The sequence below is a fragment of the Podarcis erhardii genome (assembly GCF_964252035.2).
Source record: "Podarcis erhardii genome assembly, chromosome: 10".
NCBI classification, from domain to species: domain Eukaryota; kingdom Metazoa; phylum Chordata; class Lepidosauria; order Squamata; family Lacertidae; genus Podarcis; species Podarcis erhardii.
Window position 1 is genome coordinate 14,217,267 of NC_138500.1, and position 21,287 is coordinate 14,238,553.

The 21,287-nt window shown below is 49.2% G+C and overlaps 2 protein-coding genes across 6 annotated transcripts in view; one reads left to right on the plus strand and one right to left on the minus strand.

The window, feature by feature from the left end:
* The window catches only part of IAPP (islet amyloid polypeptide), a 48,168-nt gene extending 29,766 nt beyond the window's left edge, over window positions 1-18,402 (minus strand). Inside the window, exon 1 of the mRNA XM_081880260.1 lies at window positions 18,383-18,402. The gene's annotated coding sequence lies outside the window, so the exon portion shown is untranslated. The remainder of the gene's footprint in view (window positions 1-18,382) is intronic.
* Window positions 1-21,287, plus strand: part of SLCO1A2 (solute carrier organic anion transporter family member 1A2) — a 43,089-nt gene that overhangs the window by 8,805 nt on the left and 12,997 nt on the right. For 3 of the 5 annotated variants that reach the window (XM_081879848.1, XM_081879847.1, XM_081879846.1), the window contains exons 2-7: window positions 4,294-4,401; window positions 7,042-7,183; window positions 14,413-14,545; window positions 16,173-16,279; window positions 18,431-18,577; window positions 20,477-20,575. In XM_081879848.1, coding sequence (XP_081735974.1) covers window positions 4,354-4,401; window positions 7,042-7,183; window positions 14,413-14,545; window positions 16,173-16,279; window positions 18,431-18,577; window positions 20,477-20,575 — 676 coding nt within the window. In that variant the 5' untranslated portion in view covers window positions 4,294-4,353. Of the gene's footprint in view, window positions 1-4,293; window positions 4,402-7,041; window positions 7,184-7,456; window positions 7,511-7,532; window positions 7,769-14,412; window positions 14,546-16,172; window positions 16,280-18,430; window positions 18,578-20,476; window positions 20,576-21,287 lie in introns of those variants that run through there. The other 2 variants (XM_081879850.1, XM_081879849.1) reach the window with 2 other exon arrangements.

Below are 21,287 nucleotides of genomic sequence, written 5' to 3' on the forward strand. Positions count from 1 at the left end.
TCCTCGCAACTGCCTCATTGAGGCAAGATCTACTGGGAGGATTTGCTGTGCCCATTCGGCCTGAGCTGTTTTGTTTCTTTGAATAAAGAATAAACTTCATTGAGACCTTGTGAGTTATTGCTGACCTGCTCCTGACTCCCGCCTTGACAGTTGGCAGGGAGTCCCAATGTGCAGGTGCTGCCACATGGAAATATTGATTCTTTACAAAGGCAGAGCAAGTATTACTTGGCACCTGCAACCAGCTCTGCAGATTGAAGCGGTCGAGTGGGTAAGGTAAACTGGTCCCGAGTTGCTAAGAGCTTTACATACCGATAATAACAACTTGAACAAGCAGCTGTCTCTCCTGCAAACCAGCAGACCTTCTCCCCAGAAATTGGCACTGCAGTCTCAAGTTGCCTTCAGCCATCATCTCTCTTTCCTCCTCTCTCCTGTCTCTTCTAAAGTGGAAACTATTGTTTGACAAACCTAGACAGCATCTTAAAAAGCAGAGACATCACCTTGCCAACAAAGGTCCGTATAGTTAAAGCTATGGTTTTCCCAGTAGTGATGTATGGAAGTGAGAGCTGGACCATCAAGAAGGCTGGATCGCCGAAGAACTGATGCTTTTGAACTATGGTGCTGGATGAGACTCTTGAGAGTCCCATGGACTGCAAGAAGATCAAACCTATCCATTCTGAAGGAAATCAGCCCTGAGTGCTCACTGGAAGGACAAATCCTGAAGCTGAGGCTCCAAGACTTTGGCCACCTCATGAGAAGAGAAGACTCCCTGGAAATGAAAGATGGAGGGCACAAGGAGAAGGGGACGACAGAGGACAAGATGGTTGGACAGTGTTTTCAAAGCCACCAGCATGAGTTTGACCAAACTGCAGGAAGCAGTGAAAGACAGGAGTGCCTGGTGTGCTCTGGTCCATGGGGTTACAAAGAGTCGGACACGACTAAACGACTAAACAACAACATTGTTTGATTCTCATTCACAAACCTGTGCCCTCCCCTTCCCAACACTCAGCTCTGATAGGTATCTTATCGCTCAAACTCAACAGACAGATGGCCAACTAACTCCCAATCATTAGTTCTCCTCCCCTGACCATTATAGGCTATTATCCTTACAGCAGGGTTATGGGATGCCACCTCACATCTTTTTCAGGGGGATCTGAAACTTCCCCACTTCTTTTCAAGGAATGTTATTGAGCCTAACCTTAAATGAAGCTATCCCACTTCCTTTTCCTCTTCTTCCTACGTCAAGCAGCTCCCAGCAAACAGAAAAGCCAGCAGAAGCCGTTATGCTTTTGGACAAGTTCATAAGAGAACGAACTTGTATTGTTGAGAGAGAGAGAGAGAGAGAGAGAGAGAGAGAGAGAGGATCTCAAATATATTGAGTCCAGAGATGTACGTGGGTTTTGTATTTTAATGCAGAATAAAGAATCTCGGTGTGCTTATTTAGGCAAGAATCTGCAGGATCAGGGACACGGGTGGCACTGTGGTCTAAACCACAGAGCCTAGGGCTTGCTGATCGGAAGGTCGGTAGTTCAAATCCCTGCGAGGGGGTGAGCTCCCGTTGTTCGGTACCAGCTCCTGCCCACCTAGCAGTTTGAAAGCACGTCAAGTGCAAGTAGATAAATAGGTACCATTCCAGTGGGAAGGTAAACGGTGTTTCCGTGCACTGCTCTGGTTCGCCAGAAGCGGCTTAGTCATCATGACCACATGACCTGGAAGCTGTCTGCAGACAAATGCCAGCTCCCTTGGCCTATAGTGCGAGATGAGCGCACAACCACAGAGTCGTCTGCGACTGGACCTAATAGTTAGGGGTACCTGCAGGATCAAGACATGGAGAAAATAGAGCCGTTTCAGCAGTGTACATGCTTTGAAGCTCAGCATATTTCCTGTCTCTTTCTGGGTGGGGGTCTCTGCACACATATTAAGATTAGTGATGAACACATTGAGCCCAGTATAATTTGCAATGTGCTTGTTGAATTACAAATCCACTGGCATAAACTTGGATGGAAATTAGGAACAGAGAAAGCTGCCTTATACTGAGCCAACCTGCTGTCTCATCAAGATTCTTGTGAGTTTGGACAGGATGTGTTTGTGTTAGGCTGTATGCCTCAGCCCCTTCTAATTCCTGAATCCAGCAAGGGTTAAAATCTAATGGAGGATACAATTGTTGGAATCGCCAGGCCAGCTCCTTGGTGACTTAATGGTCCTCTAAGTATGGGTAACAAAGGAAGTGGCTTTGTGCCAGAGGTGTGTGTGAGAGAGAGCTGGGCTAGAAGCAAGGATGCAGGCAGAAACCAGAGCGGGAGAGACATGCTTGATTTATGCTTGAATCCAAGGCTGTGGCTATGGGAAAAGCATGACCTTCTTGGGGCCTCAGGGTCTTCATAGGCTAAGGTTGTATATGTGTGTAAATAAAGTATATAGCCTAAAAACGCTACCATCTCCCTCATTCCGGGGAAACTGAATCCCGGGTAAGTGCCTGGAAGCTCTGGAATTGTAAACTGCCTGGAGATTGGGATAGCATGCAACAATATTCTGGCAGGGTTTCAGGCAGGGGGCACTGTCCATCTCTGAAGTTCCACTGGTGCAACAGACCGATGGAATGCTCTCTTCATCATTTGCCCCTTCCACCCCTCCATGCACCCTCCAAATCAGGTCCAGTTTCTGGGACCCTCTGAAGTAGTTTGTGGAAGCAGGCAGCAGGAGGAGAGGAACTGGAGGTCTCCTTGGGCAAGCAAAACTCTGCCTTCACAGTGTTAGATGCAACCCAGCCCAACCTAGAGATGCTGGAGACCTTGAACTTGAGACCTTCTGCTGTGAAGTTATTTGTTACCACCAGATTTCAAAGTGTCTGAATTATTGCACATCACCAAAGTGCATCTGGGGAATGTGGCATGCACAATGCAACATTCTTTCCCAACACATGCATCGCGGTGTCATGGCATTTTATGATCGGTTGTGATCTCATGTTGTTTGCTCATAATCTCATTGTTTCAAACTAAGAAAACGTTTTAAAAAATCATTGGAACAGGGCTCACAATGCTTTGAAGAATTGTGAAACTACAGAGTTGACTTATGAATGCGCTAGTTTTTGAGTGGCATCATTAATCAATGGGTTGTCGCTGATGCTAGTGGCACTCAGAGTAGACCTATGGAAATAAATGGATATGGCCAACTTAGGTTCATTATTTTCAGTGGGTCTGCTTTGAGTAGCTGGATATAACCCAATGTGTTTTAGCTATATATCTCTATTTCCCTATATTGTCATATTCAGGAATAACGACTTGATTCGTTTACTCAAAGTATCATCTTACCCCATATGTGTCCACACAATCGCTTTGATCTGCAGAATTGGCACTTTTCCAAGTGAGGCCCTGAGGACGGGCTGTCTTCCTTTGTAGCTTATAAAAGCAAACCAACATTGGTGGCTGCCCTTTTTACTACAATAAATAGTTCTGGTATGCTTCCTTCTAGCTGGAAGAGAGTAGTAGTAGTTATGCCCATTTTTTAAAAGATTCAAGCCAATGACCAAGGAAATTATAGACCTATCAGCTTGCTGTCAATTACAGTGGTACCTCAGGTTACATACGCTTCAGGTTACATACACTTCAGGTTACATACTCCGCTAACCCAGAAATAGTGCTTCAGGTTAAGAACTTTGCTTCAGGTTGAGAACAGAAATCGTGCTCCGGCGGTGCGGCAGCAGCAGGAGGCCCCATTAGCTAAAGTGGTGCCTCAGGTTAAGAACAGTTTCAGGTTAAGTACAGACCTCTGGAACAAATTAAGTACTTAACCCGAGGTACCACTGTATGGGTATTTATGCATGAACCAAGATCAATAGTTTCTCTGTGTCCTACGTACATCAGGTGTGCCTAAGAACCCAATCCTATGCATGTTTTCAGACATCAATCCCATTGATTTCACTGCAGATTATTTCCAGGTAGGTAAACTGAAAGCACCATGCATCCATAAGCACCATGCATCCTGTTTATGCAAGCTGTCTGACAGATGAATCCCTGTTGCTTATCGGGAGGGAAGAGGTGGCAGGGAAGTCATCACAGTGCAAACACACTGGCGGGAGCATTGGATTGGCTTCGATGATGGGTTTGCACCTCGCTGACTTCCCTGCCACCTCATCCCACCCAGTAAACAATAGCTACCCACATGCAGGGAATGTAGTTTATTAGCTGTGATCCCCACCACCCCACCCGCAAACTGTTTTTGTATACCACTCTATGGTATTTTTAAACTTAGTCTTGTTATGACCAGTACTCTTCTTTTCATCTTTTCCTTTAAAAGGATGCTGGGACAGATACAAATAACCACAAGGAAGATTCTGCAGCCGATTCAAAAAGCACAATGAAAGGAGCTAAGGAGCCATCTATATTCTGTCTGACCAAGCTGAAGGTAAGAAAAATGCTATGGTTCTTTTGTCAATTAAAAACTCATTCGTTGCGGATGGATCTGCGCAGACCCCTTAAGAAAATTGCCGAGCACCTAGGAAGCTTGGTTGACTTTCCTTTAAATCCTGTAAATTAGTGAATACTGTTGAGTTTCCGCCTCCTTTGCAAAGAAGAGATGCCCTTTGCATAATTTACACACAGAGGGTTGTGTGACCATTATCCAAATACCTGAGCACATAGAAATTGGATCCGACGGCATGTTAAAGGGGAGAAAGGCTGACGTCTGTTATCTGCCCTCCTATCTCAATTAAGCAGCATGAAGCAGAACAGTCAGTGTGGGCTAGATAACCCAATAAAACTTGCAGTACTCAACCCAAAGATTCTAATTTAAGATACTCATTAACAATTCAAGAGCAAAGCAAGCGAGGAAAATGGTAATTGTATTAACATAAATCAAGCAGCATTTGCTAACCAGCCCTTACATTGGATAGGTAAAGGTAAAGGGACCCCTGACCGTTAGGTCCAGTCACGTACGACTCTGGGGTTGTGGCACTCATCCTGCTTTATTGGCCAAGGGAGCCGGCATACAGCTTCCGGGTCATGTGGCCAGCATGACTAAGCCACTTCTGGCAAACCAGAGCAGTGGATGGAAATGCCGTTTACCTTCCCACCAAAGCGGTACCTATTTATCTACTTGCACTTTGACGTGCTTTCGAACTGCTAGGTTGGCAGGAGCCGGGACCGAGCAATGGGAGCTCACCCCGTCACGGGGATTCGAACCGCCGACCTTCTGATTGGCAAGCCTAAGAGGCTCAGTGGTTTAGACCACAGCGCCACCTGCGACCACATCGCGTACATTGGATAGACAAGGAGTGAGGAACTCTTCACAACCAAGGGCCACATTCTCTGATTGGTAACTTTCCCATGAGCCACATGCTGATTGTGGGCAGGGCCAGAGGCAAAAGTTGGTGGAACCTTGGCTGTGGTCCTTCTTACTTTATATGGTAGGCTGGTCCCATTGGGACCAATGGGGTGGAAGGCAGGGAATAGATGGAGCCAGAACCAATTGTAGATGGAGCCACCTCAACCTAGTGTTGCCTGCCTCCTTTACATGGTGCAAGACTGAAGCCAAGACTATGCCTGCCCTAGACTGGTTGTAAGTAAGACGGCAGGTAGGCACAGGCTGGATTTACTTGTTTAGTATAAAAGTTGGGCTTCTAACCGTTTGTGTCCATAAGCCTTAGCTCATCTTTTAATCCCCCCCCCCTTATCCTTTAATTTGTTTATATGAGAAAACCAGAGGAAGGAGCAAAGACCACAGTTTATCCGGTTTCCTTAAGGGCACCGCTTCTCGAGATTTAAGTGCTTGGCATCGACTCCATAGGCATGGGATAAAGGAAGAGAAGGACAGCCAACTGAATTGTGTTCTGGGTGTCAGGTTTATGGTCTGTCTGTGGTCCCAAGCAGAACTAATGGGATTAAGGCTTATCAGTACTGGATTTCCATGGCCTCTTTAAGTTTTGGGATTAAACATGACACTGTTGTTTCTCACTTTGTGTCAAGTAGATCCAGGGTCGTTCTCAGTGTCCTATTAGGGAGGACAGGAAAGGGGGCAATATAACACAGAGAGAAAGGGTCAATCAGACTCAGAGAGAAGAGGTAATTTTGCATGCACACATGGAAGGGGGCAATCACACACATGGGGAATGAAGCAATCACATACCAAGAAAAGGGCAATTTCACATATACCTATGGAAATTGTTCATATGCACAGAGAAAAGGGCAATTATATACACATGCACACTCACAGAGCTTGCCAACTGTCAGGAGCTGGAGTCAGGAGCAGGTCAGCAATAAAGCCACTGCTGTCAGTGAAGTTTACTTTTTATTCAAAGAAACCCTGTGATCACAGCAACTCTTCCCAGTAGGTCTTGCCTCAAGGAGACAGTTGCAAGAACTGAAGGGCCACACCCTCCCAGCACTCTCGGAGGCTCCTCTTCCTCAGACTTTGTCGCCTTGTCTCTCTTCGCTCTGCTCTCTTCATTCCTCTTCTGGTTCTGGGAGACCAGGGAGGAGGTGACCTGGTCACACCAGGAGGGGGAGATTCCCTGGCCTCTTCAGCAGTGTGCCTCCTCTCTGCCTCTTAACCCCCCCCCTCTGCTTCTGCCTCTGATTCTGAACTGCTCTCTGCCATAGCCTCTTCCTCCTCACTAAACCCTGTTGCCTCTTCAACTTCTAACACCCCCTCCTCCCATTCTGCTCCCTCTTCTCCCTCTGGCCACTTATTCTCATCCCACCACCAAGCCACTGGCTCTAAGCCTTCTTCCCCTGAGGGTTCCCCAGCTGGTGCCTCCCACCACTCCTTTGCATCCATCCAGCCCATGACATTGACCATCAAGATTTGCAAGTGTTGCAAGATTTGTGTGTGCATGTGCCTAACCCAATTCCATTTGGCTACGATTGGATGGAGTCAGGAGGTGGAGCATGTGAATATTCTTGCCCCTCTCCATACCTTTCCACCCTAAACTACACGATAACATTTTCGCCAGCCCTTCGTTTTGCAATTTCAAGAGCTCCACCATCTTCGAATCCCCCTAACAAGGTCCTATTGTTGATTTAATGAGTTCTCTACATTCTCTTCTAGGTCTTTCTGGTGTCACTATCTTTTGCTTATCTCGCCAAGACCATGTCTGGGGCTTACATGAACAGCATGCTCACACAGATTGAACGGCGGTTCAACATCCCTGCCTCGTTGGTTGGTGTGATAAACGGAAGCTTTGAAATGGGTATGCAAGTGAAAAGGTTGATGAAAATTCAAACATAGCTTAACAGGCATGTCTAAATGCATAGAAAGACCAATCCAGGAATAGTGGACATCCTTTTTTCCTGACAAGGTCCACATCCCTTCAGTTGTAACCTGTTGAGGGCCAAATGCCTTTGATTGGCAAAATCAGAGCAAAGATAGGTGAAGCTAGAGACAAAAGTCTTCTGAACTATCTAGAATAAAGACCACTCTGCTTTTATCTTCACCATGGCTACCTTGCATTCCCAAACTTATGCAAGTCTTTACAGAAGTAAATCCCATTGAGAATGATGGGGGATCACTCTCAAAAGTATATGCAGGGTGTATAAAAAGATTAGTACAACAGACCAATAGAGCTACTGTTCTAGAAAAGAAATGAAAGCTTTAGTGAGCTACATGCTAGGATGGTGCCACTCAGAAAAGTCCAACCTTGAACTGAATTGAGACAATTTGGGATGAATCCAGATCAGGTTGAAGAAAGTCTGGATTGTTCTGGAGCAGGCTGGATTGACCCGAATTGATCCAGAGTAATTGGTAGCTCAAAACACTCTCTCCGAGAGCCAGACAGGTTGTCACCAAATTGTTACAAAGTGTGAGAATAACACCTTATTAGGAGGTGTTATAACACACTATTTAATTGCTCATCGTCTAACATTGTGTATGCCATAAAATGCCAACAGTGTCCTTCAGCTCTCTATATTGGACAAACAGGCCAGACCTTACGCCAAAGAATAAACGGACATAAATCGGACATCAGGAATCACAAGACAGAGAAACCAGTAGGAGAACACTTCAATCTCCCAGGACATTCTATACAAGATCTCAAAGTAGCTGTTTTACTACAAAGGAATTTCAGAAATAGACTGGAAAGAGAAGCTGCTGAATTACAACTTATCACCAAACTTAAAACCATGGAGAAACCTGGTCTGAACAAAGACCTTGGATTCTTATCTCATTATACATGACAAAGCCATTTTTCACCTTTTCACCCCTTGCTTTTTCCTGTAAGACCTATTGCAGTCGTTAAGAGTCGTCAACAGGCTCATCACAGCTATCTGCCAATCACCCATTCCCACCACCCTTCTGAGTAATACCCCTCCCCACCTTCTCACTATATAGAAGGGTCTGGAAACTTCTGTTTCAGTGTATCTGAAGAAGTGTGCATGCACACGAAAGCTCATACCAAGAACTGACTTAGTTGGTCTTTAAGGTGCTACTGGAAGGAATTTGTTTTGTTTTGACCTTATTAGGAGAACACTATTAGCTTATTCAATGGCTAGTAGCCACGATTGCTATGTTCTTCATCCACAGTCAAAGGCAGCATGCTTCTGCATGAATAGCTGGAAACTGCAGGAGGGGAAAGTGCACTTGCAGTCAGTTCCTGCTTGCACACAAGAAACAGAATCCCCATCCTGGACCCAACAAGATTGTGGAGGCAACTTCAAGGGGGGGGGGATTGAATGAGGTGTTTAGGGCAGCCAAATAGCTTGGACTGCCTTTGCCTAACTCTCCTACTGATACTGTGCTGGACCCGGGGGAAAGGTACCTTGAGCGTAGTCTGAGTCCACACGAAGAGGGGCGAGGTCCGAGGCGGAGAGCCGGGCGGGGAACAGGAACGCTGGAACAGGAGGCCGAGCAGGGAACAGGAGCACCGGATGGTCAGGAACAGGAGGCCAAGCAGGGATCAAGAACACAGGAAGGTCCAAAGCCAACAACGACGTTGCTCCCGCAACCTGGGACTGGGCTGACTGGGCTTTTATCCTCTTCTAAGGCCAGGGGCGGTCCCGGCCCCCAGGAGCCCCGCCTCCTCTGGCCTTAAGGCGAGCACTCCTCCTGGGAGCAACCAGTTCCCTTCGCCTCTCTGCCCTAAGCCTCTGCAGATCAGGAGAGGCCGAAGGGTTACTGGGCCCTGGAGGAGGCTCACCTGTAGCCACTGAGTCCTCAAGCCCCTCTGGGGCCTGAAGGGTTTCACCTGGGGCCAGCTCCTGGTGCTCTGCCACAGGTGCAGGCTCTTCAGCATCTAGGCCTTGCCCCAGTTCAGCCGGCCCTGGAGGCGGGGACTCCTGTGCAGGCTGGGATTCCTCTGGTTCATCCTCTGAATCGGAATCCCAGGCCATCACACCATCCCCCCTCCCAGGCCCCCCCCTCAACCGAGGGTCCGGACCCGGCTTGCCGGGGTACGTCGCATGGAACTCTCGGAGGCAGGCAGGTGCGTGGACGTTGGCCGCTGGTTCCCAGGAACGGTCCTCCGGTCCGTACCTCTTCCAGTCAATGAGATACTGCAGCTTTCCCCTGCGGTATCGGGAGTCCAGGATGCGTTCCACCTCGTACTCAGGTTCTCCCTGAACCAACACTGGCTGCGGTCGGGGACGGTTCGGGTGGAACTCGTCGGGTGGGGCCACTGGACTCAGAAGGGACCTGTGGAAGACCGGGTGAACCTTCAGGGTTGCGGGTAACCGGAGACGGAATGCCACAGGAGAGACTTGGTCCACGATAGGGAACGGGCCGGTGAATCGGGCGTCCAACTTCCGCGAAGGTCGAGAAGGGTGGAGGTGGCGAGTGGAGAGCCAAACCAGGTCACCGACGCGAAGTTCCGGCCCCACCTGGCGGTGGCGGTCGGCCTGGGCTTTGTACGCTTCCTTGGCCTGGTGCAGTTGCTCCACCAAAAGCTGTTGCTGGGACTGGAGCTCTTGAAGCCACTCCGTCACCGCCGGGACCGCGGATGCCGGCAGCACATCTGGAAACAGACGTGGATGATAACCGTAACTGGCCTGGAACGGGGTCTGCTGGGTGGACGCATTCACCGCGTTGTTGTAGGCGAACTCCGCCAATGCCAGGTGGTCGACCCAGTCATCCTGCTGGTAGCTGCAGTAACACCGGAGGTACTGCTCCAGCACCGCGTTCGCCCGTTCCGTCTGGCCATCGGTCTGTGGGTGGTAGGCTGACGAGAGGCAGACCTCTGTCCCGAGGGTCTGGTGTAATGCTCGCCAGAACCGGGATGTGAACTGAACGCCCCGGTCGGACACCACGCGCTCTGGTAGGCCATGCAGGCGGAAGACATGCTGAAGGTACAGCTGAGCGGTTTCCTTGGCTGTGGGTACAGATGGGCAGGGGGCGCAGTGCACCATCTTGGTGAAATGGTCGGAGAAAACTAGGAGGCAGGTACAACCACGAGACGGGGGTAAGTCCACTACAAAGTCCAACGAAACCGTGTGCCAAGGGCGCGGTGGAACTGGCAATGGCTGAAGTAGGCCGGGGGGTCGCCCGGTAGGGCCCTTGGCGCGCCGGCAGACATCACAACCAGCAACGTATCGAGCCACGTCAGCCTTCAGGCGGGGCCACCAAAACTCACGACTGACCAGATGGGTGGTCCGATACCGTCCAAAGTGCCCCGCTGCTGGGGCATCATGGGCCATCCGGAGAACCTCCAGCCGCAGTGGCCCTGGCGGGATGTACAGACGACCGTGGTGCAGCAGAAGGCCCTGATGCAGGACCAGCCCCGGATACTGTGGGCTGGACCCTTCAGCCAGCTCCTGGAGTCGTTCCTGGGCCCAAGCGTCGACCCGCTGCTGTTTCCGCACCCGAGCCTGCAGTGGCTCCGCCTCCTGGGTGGCCAGGAATGCAGCTGGAGGTAGGATCGTGGTGGGTTCTGCTTGCTGTACCGTGTCTGAGTTGTCTTCAGGTTTCCGGGACAGGGCATCCGCCTTCTGGTTCTGAGAGCTAGGGATGTAGCGGATCCGGAACTGGAACCGGGAAAAGAACAACGCCCACCGGATCTGTCTTTGGTTCAGCTTGCGGGTGGTCTGGAGGTACTCCAGGTTCCGGTGGTCGGTTCTCACCTCCACCGGATGTCGTGCCCCCTCAAGATGGTGGCGCCAGACCTCAAAGGCCACCTTGATGGCCAGTAGTTCCCGCTCCCACACAGTATAGTTACGCTCCGCTGGTAGGAGCTGGCGGGAATAGAAGGCACAGGGTAAGAGTGGCGCTTCAGGTCCATTCTGTTGAGACAAGACGGCACCGAGAGCCGTACTGGAGGCGTCGGTCTCCACCACAAAGGGTCGAGAGGGGTCAGGATGTTGTAAGATTGGCGCCCTCTGGAAACAGGCCTTCAACCCCTGAAACGCCTCCTCTGCCTCCTTGTCCCAGGAAAACGGCGTCTTTGGGCGCAGTAGCCGGGTCAACGGGGTGGTGCGATGAGCATAATCTGCGATGAAGGTCCGGTAGTAGTTGGCGAACCCCAGGAAACGCTGTAGGTCCTTGCGGTTCCAGGGTGCCGCCCATTCTCGAACCGCTGCCACCTTCCCAGGGTCCATCTGCACCCCATCTGGAGAGAGCCGGTGTCCAAGGAAGTCCACAGTCCGCTGATGGAACTCGCACTTGCTGAGCTTTGCGTACAAACGGTGCTCACGCAAGCGCTGCAGCACGGTCCGGACATGTCCCTCATGGCGAGCCGGGTCACGGGAGTAAACCAGTATGTCATCCAAGTACACCACCACGTACTTGTCTAACAAGTCCTGGAACACGTGGTTGATGTAGCGTTGGAACACAGCAGGCGCGTTGCACAAACCGAAAGGCATAACCAAGTATTCGAACTGCCCGTACCGGGTCCCAAATGCTGTCTTCCACTCATCCCCGGCTCGGATCCGAATCAAGTTGTAGGCCCCCCGGAGGTCCAGCTTGGTGAACACCTGTGCCCCTTGCACCCGCTCCAGCAACTCCGAGATAAGGGGCAAGGGGTGCCGGTCTGGGATGGTAATTTAGTTCAGGGCTCGGTAATCATGGCAAGGGCGAAGTTCCCCACATTTCTTCTTAACAAAGAGCACTGGTGCCGCGGTAGGCGAGGTGGAAGGCCTAATGAACCCACGCTCCAGGTTCTTGCGCAAGAAGTCCTGCAAAGCCTCGCGCTCTGGCTCTGTTAGAGAATATAAGCGACTCACTGGTAAGGGCGCTCCGGGCTGGAGGTCTATGCCGCAGTCAAAAGGCCGATGCGGCGGCAGCTGGTCTGCCCCCCGTTCCTCGAACACGTCCTGGTAGTCCTGGTACACGGCTGGGAGCGTGGGTGTTGCCTCCTCCGTGGGCGCGGCCGCCAGCGTCTCGGATTGAGCATGGGAACATGGGTCTGGGAAGTGCACAGTCCGTTTGACCCAGTCAATCTGAACGTTGTGAGCTTCCAGCCAGTCCATCCCGAGCACGAGGGGGAACCGGGGCATAGAGGCAATGTCCAAAGTTCGCAACTCCCGGTGCTGCTGGAGACACAGGACCAGGGGCTGGGTCTCCTGAGTAACGGCTCCTGAACGTAGAAGCCGTCCGTCAATTGCTTCCACCTGGACCGGTTCTGGCTTGTTCCGAAGTGGCACCTGATGATGGGCAGCAAAAGCAGCGTCCATATAAGAACGGGTTGCTCCTGAATCCACCAAAGCATGGGTAAGAATCCAGGGCCCACCTGGAGGGTATAAACGTACCGGAACCATAAGATGTTGCAAGTCCATTGGTGCGGGCCCATTCTGCGCTGTTTGGGACCCCCGGTAGCTAGGGCCATCAGCTACTGGGGGTTGGCGGTTTCCCTGCGGCTGGCGTTTCTCAGGGCAGGACCGAACGTAGTGTCCACTTCCGCCACAGTAGAGACATAGATTCCCCTCCCGACGCCGCACCTTCTCTGCGGGGGAAAGGCGTGGCCGCACTGCCCCGAGCTGCATAGGCTCCTCCGATAACTCAGTTGTGACCGTGGGGCTGCCGGAAGAAACTGGTGCCGAGAACTGGAGGTGTCGTCGGCCCCGGGCCTGGCGACGATCCTCCAGCCGGTCGTCTATCTGTAGACTCCGTTGAATGAGAGTGTCTAGCGTGGTGGGGCGTTCCATTGTGGCCAGCTGGTCCAGTATCTCGTCCGAAAGCCCTTCGAGATACTGGTCCCGCAATGCCGAGTCGTTCCAGGTCAAGTCCTGTGCCAACAGCCGAAACTCCGTGGTATATGCGGCCACCGTGGACTCGCCCTGTTTCAACTGCCGAATCGCCCGGTTGGCTTGACTCCCTTTCTGGGGGTTGCCGAATGCGGCCTCCAAAAGATTGCAAAACCCCGTATAGTCTGCCAGCAAGGGGGAGTCTTGCCTGAGTAGCGGCAACGCCCACTTGGCCGCCTGGTCCTTTAACAAACTAATCAAAAAGTGCACCTTGGTGCGGTCGTCAGGGAAGTTCCGGGCTCGCCCCTGAATATACAGCTTGGCTTGGGCGAGGAACATGGGAAAGCTGGCCGGGGCTCCATCAAATTTCTCGGGCAAAGCCACTGGGTACTTGCCAGGAGCCGGGGCGTCGGCCCCAGGAGCCGGTAGGGCTTCCAAGCGCTGCTGAAGTGCCGTAACCGCGTCGCTGAGCTGCTGCACGGTGTGAGTCAAGGCCTGGTTCTTCTGGGCCAAAGCCACCAGCGCAGCCACCTGGTCAGCCATGGCCTCTGGCTCTTCCCGAACGCACCCCAACGAAGGGGGAGTGCGGGTGTGGCGGGAGCAAACTGTGCTGGACCCGGGGGAAAGGTACCTTGAGCGTAGTCTGAGTCCACACGAAGAGGGGCGAGGTCCGAGGCGGAGAGCCGGGCAGGGAACAGGAACGCTGGAACAGGAGGCCGAGCAGGGTACAGGAACACCGGATGGTCAGGAACAGGAGGCCGAGCAGGGAACAGGAGCACCGGATGGTCAGGAACAGGAGGCCAAGCAGGGATCAAGAACACAGGAAGGTCCAAAGCCAACAACGACGTTGCTCCCGCAACCTGGGACTGGGCTGACTGGGCTTTTATCCTCTTCTAAGGCCAGGGGCGGTCCCGGCCCCCAGGAGCCCCGCCTCCTCTGGCCTTAAGGCGAGCACTCCTCCTGGGAGCAACCAGTTCCCTTCGCCTCTCTGCCCTAAGCCTCTGCAGATCAGGAGAGGCCGAAGGGTTACTGGGCCCTGGAGGAGGCTCACCTGTAGCCACTGAGTCCTCAAGCCCCTCTGGGGCCTGAAGGGTTTCACCTGGGGCCAGCTCCTGGTGCTCTGCCACAGGTGCAGGCTCTTCAGCATCTAGGCCTTGCCCCAGTTCAGCCGGCCCTGGAGGCGGGGACTCCTGTGCAGGCTGGGATTCCTCTGGTTCATCCTCTGAATCGGAATCCCAGGCCATCACAGATACTCATGGGACTGAAGAGTGAATAACTTTGGACGGCTGATAGTCTATGTTCTCTATTTCCACAGGCAACTTGCTGGTAATACCCTTTGTGAGCTACTTGGGATCAAAACTCCACAGACCACGCATGATCGCCATTGGTTGCATAGTTATGGGTTTCGGATGTTTTCTGATAGCGCTACCTCATTTCTTGATGGGAAGGTAAATCCCATTACTCATACTTCTATCTGCTCCTGTTGGAACCTTGGGCTCTTCTCCTTGAAATAACACGGAATATGCAACCCCACCCCATTCATCCCATGCACACCTGAACATCAAATTAAAGGGGAAGAATTAAGAAATAAATCTGCAGAAACAGTTAGTAAGGGGCCTCTGATTAATAAGATTTTAATTGTAATATCAGTGTTTTTATGGTGGGAGAGTTGTATGTATTTGTATAAAATCAGTGTAAACATTTAAGAAATACATTTGCAGATGTTATTAGAAAGGTATCTTTAATACGAGTTTTTTGGGGGGGAGGTTGTATGCTTGTTGGTATCCGTCTCTCTTGAGAGCAATGGATTGCGCTCCCCAAGTTGAAGGCAAACAGCTGCAGAATCACAGCACCTGCTGTGGTTGCAGAGAATGGTAACTCACCACTGCTGCCTCCCATGTTGTTTTTGCTGCATTGGCAGCACAGAAGCAGTTTGATCATGGAAGCAGAGAAAATGAACAATGTCCCAGAACACAGCACATCACAAGAGAAAATACCGTATTGGCCTGAATATAAGCCGCACGTCTCTCCCCCCCCCCCCCAATTCCAACTGTGAAAAATTAAAGTGCGGCTTATATTTGGAACCGAGCTCTACACGCACACCTTCCGGCCCTACCGCCCTGAACAGGGGACGGGGCAGTTTGGGGAGGTAGTGCCAGGAAGCAGGCTCACAGCATGTTCAGAACCAAGCGCTGGCGCTGGCTTGGGGAGCGAGGCGCCAGCCGCCCCCCATTCAGGGCAGTAGTGCCGGGAGGCGGGCCACACCCACAATTAAATCTTGAATTTTAAAGTTGCAGCTTATTTGTGGGTGCATCTTATATTTGGGCCAATACGGTATATGGAATGTTTGCACATAATTCAGGGAGTTACACAGGTGGTTTTTGAAGGCTGATGCAAAAGCATGTGGAACTACCAACAGATCATTCCAGCCAATCATCCAAAGGGATCTTCTCAGTTATGGATCTTCTCAGTTTTGCACCCCCTTGATTCGGCACCCTATTGGGGGGGGAACTGCCCATGCCATCCTAAATGCAGGGCTGGTTTTACCAGATAGGTTTTCTGGAAGATGGGCACCTGAGCATTGCTGATCAGTAAATCCAGTGCTTTTTTTTCCCCCTTAAAAAATGTTTAGGGGTCCTCTCATTTTGACTCAAGAAAACCACCATTTTATAGTTCAAATCGGGGAAAATAAATACAGTAAATGGACAAAAGTACAAAGATTCACAAAATGTTTAGGGGTATGCGTCCCCCCCCGCGTCCCCCCAGAAAAAAGTACTGAGTAAATCTGTATATAAGGATGCTACTCTCATCACCCATAACTACTGATCTGTTTCGGTAATGTGTAGCCACAAGAACATTGGAAGCTACCGTATACCCCATCAGAACATTGATCTGTTTAGCTCAGTATTATCTATTCATGACTGGCATGAACTCTCCAGGGTCTGAGACAGAGATTCTCTACCTACAAGACCTGGAGACACCAGGGAATGAACCTGGGGCCTTCTGCATGCAAAGCAAATGGTCTGCAACTGAGCCACACTCATTTCATGTGTACATTTTATTCTGACTCCACAGGTACCGCTATGAAAACTCTCTTTCTGTATCTGAAAATTCTTCAACCATAGCTGTTTGCCTTGCAAATCATAGCCAGTTTTCCATGGCGACCGAAGAACCCTCGGAAGGTGAGGTTCCTTCCTAGATTCATTTTTCACAGTCTTTCTTTCTACTGTATTACCTTTGTAGATGCCAGCTTTTGTAGTGTTTTTGAGGCCTACTCTACCTGTGTCTAGGGATGGCCAAATCTGCCATTTTGGGTTTCTCTTGTTTTCTCCAGCCTTTTCCAGTCTTCAGCTGAGATTTCCACATTTCTACATCCATTTGCATTTTTTAATTAAAAAAAAAAAGTCCTCATGAGAATCCAGCATTTTTGTGCTAATTTCTCCTGCTATACATACACGTTTGTGCACAATTTTGCCTAATGTATACATTTTGGGCAAGCCATTTCCCCTAAAATAATGCATCGTTGTATGTTATAGTCACTGACACGCACACTTTACCACAGTAAATGCATTTTTGAACATATCACTTGGCTGGAAAACTGCCCTGCAAAATTCAGTCTATTGTTTCAGAAAATGCGAATTTGGTTAGGTTGACTTTAAATGAGAACTGAATCATATTTCTCACCTATCTTCCTGTGTGACTGGTGGCTGAGAGTTGGAATGGGTGTGGGGACAGACAGTGCCACAGCACCAGCACGTATATTTTCTTTGTGTGTGATTCAACGGCTCCACTGCAGGGTTCAGGTTATTTTGCTGCCTGAAGATTTAACCCCATAAAATAACTCAGACACTCCAAGTGTCTTATTTTTCAGGGACAGTCCTGGCTTTACAGAAGCCATCCTATTTTCTGATTTCAACCTGGAACGTGCAGGTTTTCCTTAGAATGTCCCTATTTTCATCGGAGAAATGTTGGGGGGTATGGAGTTATGCAAGATAAATAATTATACAACCTTTAGAAGATATCTGAAGGGAGTTTTTTTAAAAAATTAAATGTTTAAAGCTTTGTTATGTTTTTATATATGTTGGAAGCCACTCAGAGTGCCTGAGGGCAACGCAGGCAGATGGTTGTGTGTGTGTATGCACACATATAAAATCCTGGAATAGAACATCCCTATTTTCATTGGAGGGATGCGGGTGGCGCTGTGGGTAAAACCTCAGCGCCTAGGACTTGCTGATCGCATGGTCGGCGGTTCGAATCCCCGCGGCGGGGTGCTCTCCTGTTGCTCATTCCCAGCGCCTGCCAACCTAGCAGTTCAAAAGCACCCCCGGGTGCAAATAGATAAATAGGGACCGCTTACCAGCGGGAAGGTAAACGGCATTCCGTGTGCTGCGCTGGCTCGCCAGATGCAGCTTGTCATGCTGGCCACGTGACCCGGAAGTGTCTGCGGACAGCGCTGGCTGCCAGCCTATAGAGTGAGATGAGCGCACAACCCTAGAGTCTGTCAAGACTGGCCCGTACGGGCAGGGGTACCTTTACCTTTTACCTATTTTCATTGGAGAAATGTTGGAGGGTACACTAAGCCAATGGAAGCCAGATTGGCAGTGACCTCCTTAGGAGAGAGATGGATAAACTGTGGTTTCAGGATGCCCCTGCACTCCAAATGCCACCAGCCACAGTCAGCATGGTCACTGGCAATAATAATAATAGTAATAATATTATTAATAATTATAATAATTATAATAATTATTATTATTTATTTATACCCCGCCCATCTGGCTGAGTTTCCCCAGCCGCTCTGGGCAGCTCCCAATCGAGTGTTTAAAAACAATACAGCATTAAATATTAAAAACTTCCCTAAACAAGGCTGCCTTCAGATGTCTTTTAAAAATAAGATAGCTGCTTATTGCCTTTACATCTGTTGGGAGGGCATTGCACAGGGTGGGAGCAACTACCAAGAAGGCCCTCTGCCTGGTTCCCTGTAGCTTTGCTTCTCGCAATGAGGGAACCGCCAGAAGGCCCTTGGCGCTGGATCTCAGTGTCCAGGCTGAACGATGGGGGTGGAGACGCTCCTTCAGGTATACAGGCAAGGGATGTTGGAAGCCCAGCAACATTCTGGGAGGCCACAAGTTCTCTGCTTCTGCCCTAGCACAAAAGGGAATGGGGGAAGTAAAACAATATGCCGCTCAATCAGCTGATTTAACTTCTGAATTCAGGGACAGGAACGAGTCATCTTGCCAGGGGCATCTGGTTACGGCTGAATGGGGAGCATTAAAGTATTTCATTACCGGCAAAAATCCTCCATGGAGATTTTCCTTTCTTTCTTTTATGCCCAGAATGTCGAAAACAGGCCGGATCCTTGATGTGGGTTTTTGTGCTGGTGGGAAACATCATCCGGGGAGTTGGTGAAACTCCCATCGCTCCTTTGGGGATTTCGTATGTGGAGGATTTCGCAAGGACAGAAAACTCTCCTTTCTACATCGGTAAACCTGAAAAAGGCCCCTCCTCAGTATTGTGTGTTGGATTTAAAAATCAAACCAAGCTCTTATATACACTTGGACCACATGCACAGCATACATTTTAAGCATAAAGATGATGCTTTAAGCAACCATAGCTTCCCCCAAAGAATTCTGGGAGCTGTGATTTGTCAAGGATGCTGAGTGTTGTTAGGAGACCCCTATTCCTCTCATAAGTGTTTAGAGAGGAGTTGAATCAATCCCTATTCCAAGGGATCTCTGGGAACCGTAGCTCTGTGAGGAGAACAGGGGTTGCCTGACAACTCTCAGCACCCTACAGTTCCCAGAATTATTTTGGTGAAGCTTAAGGGACGCAGGTGGCGCTGTGGGTTAAACCACAGAGTCTAGGACTTGCCGATCAGAAGGTCGGCTGCTCGAATCCCCGCGACAGAGTGAGCTCCCCTTGCTCGGTCCCTGCTCCTGCCAACCTAGCAGTTCGAAAGCACATCAAAGTGCAAGTAGATAAATAGGTACCGCTCCGGCGGGAAGGTAAATGGCGTTTCCGTGCGCTGCTCTGGTTCGCCATATGACCCGGAAGCTCTATGCTGGCTCCCTCGGCCAATAAAGATGAGCGCCGCAACCCCAGAGTCGGTCACAACTGGACCTAAGGGTCAGGGGTCCCTTTACCTTTACCTATGGCCGCTTAAAGTGGCATTAAAGAGCTTTATGGTGTGGATTGGTTTCTTCCATAGAGTCATCCTGGCTTTGGATCAAAAGGGAGACTACAAATGCCTTAGAAAAAGTACATTTTGGGGGATGCTCATGGTGCAGTCCTCTGCATATTTATTCAGAAGGCAAATCCCACTCAGTGGAAGTTGATCATTTGGAGCAGGTGAAGATATACCTCTTTACCCTGGCTTTTAATGCTTGAGGTATATATTGCCATGACCTACCTCATTTTTATGGGTGTAAATTGTGTTTTCATGGTGTAATTTGCACTGGGACCTTAAGGTGAACAGAGGGCAATAGATAAATGAATAAAGAATACATAAATGTTGGAGCCATGGATGCTGCTTTCCAGCAGATAGTGTATACTACAGATTTCAGTGTGTTGCTTCCATCTCCCAGTAGCCAGCCAGCATTCTGTGCACGTTGAGCTGTTCTGGTTCCAGACTGAAATATACTTGGAATCAAGAGTGGATTTCATGCTCTTTATTCAGCTCATAGTGGTGAGGAGGAATGGAAGTTCGCCCAGAATGTCTGCTTTATATACATTATTTACACAATGGGCCCCACGTGATTGGCTAATTCCGGCATTCACCTGTAGGCCAATCAGGTTGCGGATTCACTTCCACCTGGAGCTGGATTGGGTGGCTCCTGTGGACCAATCAGACTGCTGCATTCTGGTTCCTATTGTTCTAGGACCAATCAGACTGCTGCATTCTGAATCCTATTGTTCTAGGACCAATCAGACTGCTGCATTCTGAATCCTATTGTTCTAGGGCCAATCAGACTGCTTCATTCTGAATCCTATTGTTCTAGACAATCCTATTGTTCAGACTGCTGCATTTTGGATCCTATTCAACTCAGTACATAACACAGACAAACTTTTGGGTTCCCCCCTTAAGATTGCTTTTGCACTTCTAACCTTTGGGTTCCTCCAAGCCTGCAGTTGCCTCCATTTTGTGCTTTTGTTTTGTTTTTTTGACTATGTAAGGATAATGAGTTCACTTTTAATACAGATGATGATGGTGCATGGAGGTCTATTTTATGTTTCAGTGCTGGTGAGATCCTGCATTGCTATTCTAAAAACCAGTCCTTCAGAGGTTGAGGACAGGAAGCCAAACAAATGTTGGACAAGAAGCTGTGTGAAATATGACAATAACTTGTTTTTTTATATTCTTCTGCCTCTCCCTCTGCTGCTAGGCTGCCTGCAGATAGCAACTGTCTTGGGCCCTCTGTTTGGTCTACTGATAGGCTCCTATTGTGCCAAGCTGTATGTGGATGTTGGTTTTGTAGACCCAGGTAATGCAATGGAAATGGTCAAAACCCATGAGGGCTACTCCTGTTTCACGCTTCTTAGGGGTGGGATACGTGGACGGCATTCAGTTCAGGAGGGACAAATCTGTCAATTTCAGATTCTCATGTTTAGGAAGTTTGATTCACCCCATTCTAGACACAGTTGCAAATTTTTTATTTTTTATTTTTTTAAGTTGCCTGAAAATTTGTGGACATTTATCCAAAGATATGCATTGCTGGTGCAATTTTGCCTGGAGTATGCATTTTTTTATAAAAGTTTTTATTTATACTTTTCAAATTTCATTTTACAATCATTTTAACATTTCAAAGTTTGACTTCTGCCAACCTTTCTGCGGTTCCTTAAATTTATTTTTTAAATATTTTCTGCATATCCAAATTCATTTAATTTGCTCATTTAATTATCTACTTTAAATATATACTCTTACGAAACTGCAGGTTATTACAATAATCCTGCCAATGTTTTTATCTGTTTGCAATTTATCTGTAAAGATTCAATAAACCATGTCCATTCTTTTATAAAAAGTTTGTTATCTTGATTTCTTATTCTTCCGGTAAGTTTTGCCATTGCTACATATTACATAAATTTTTGTATCCATTATTCCTTTGCTGGGATTTCAGCTTCTTTCCATTTTTTTGGGTGAGTAGCATTCTTGCTGCTGTAGTAGCATACATAAATTTCTATACAATTTAGGTTCCG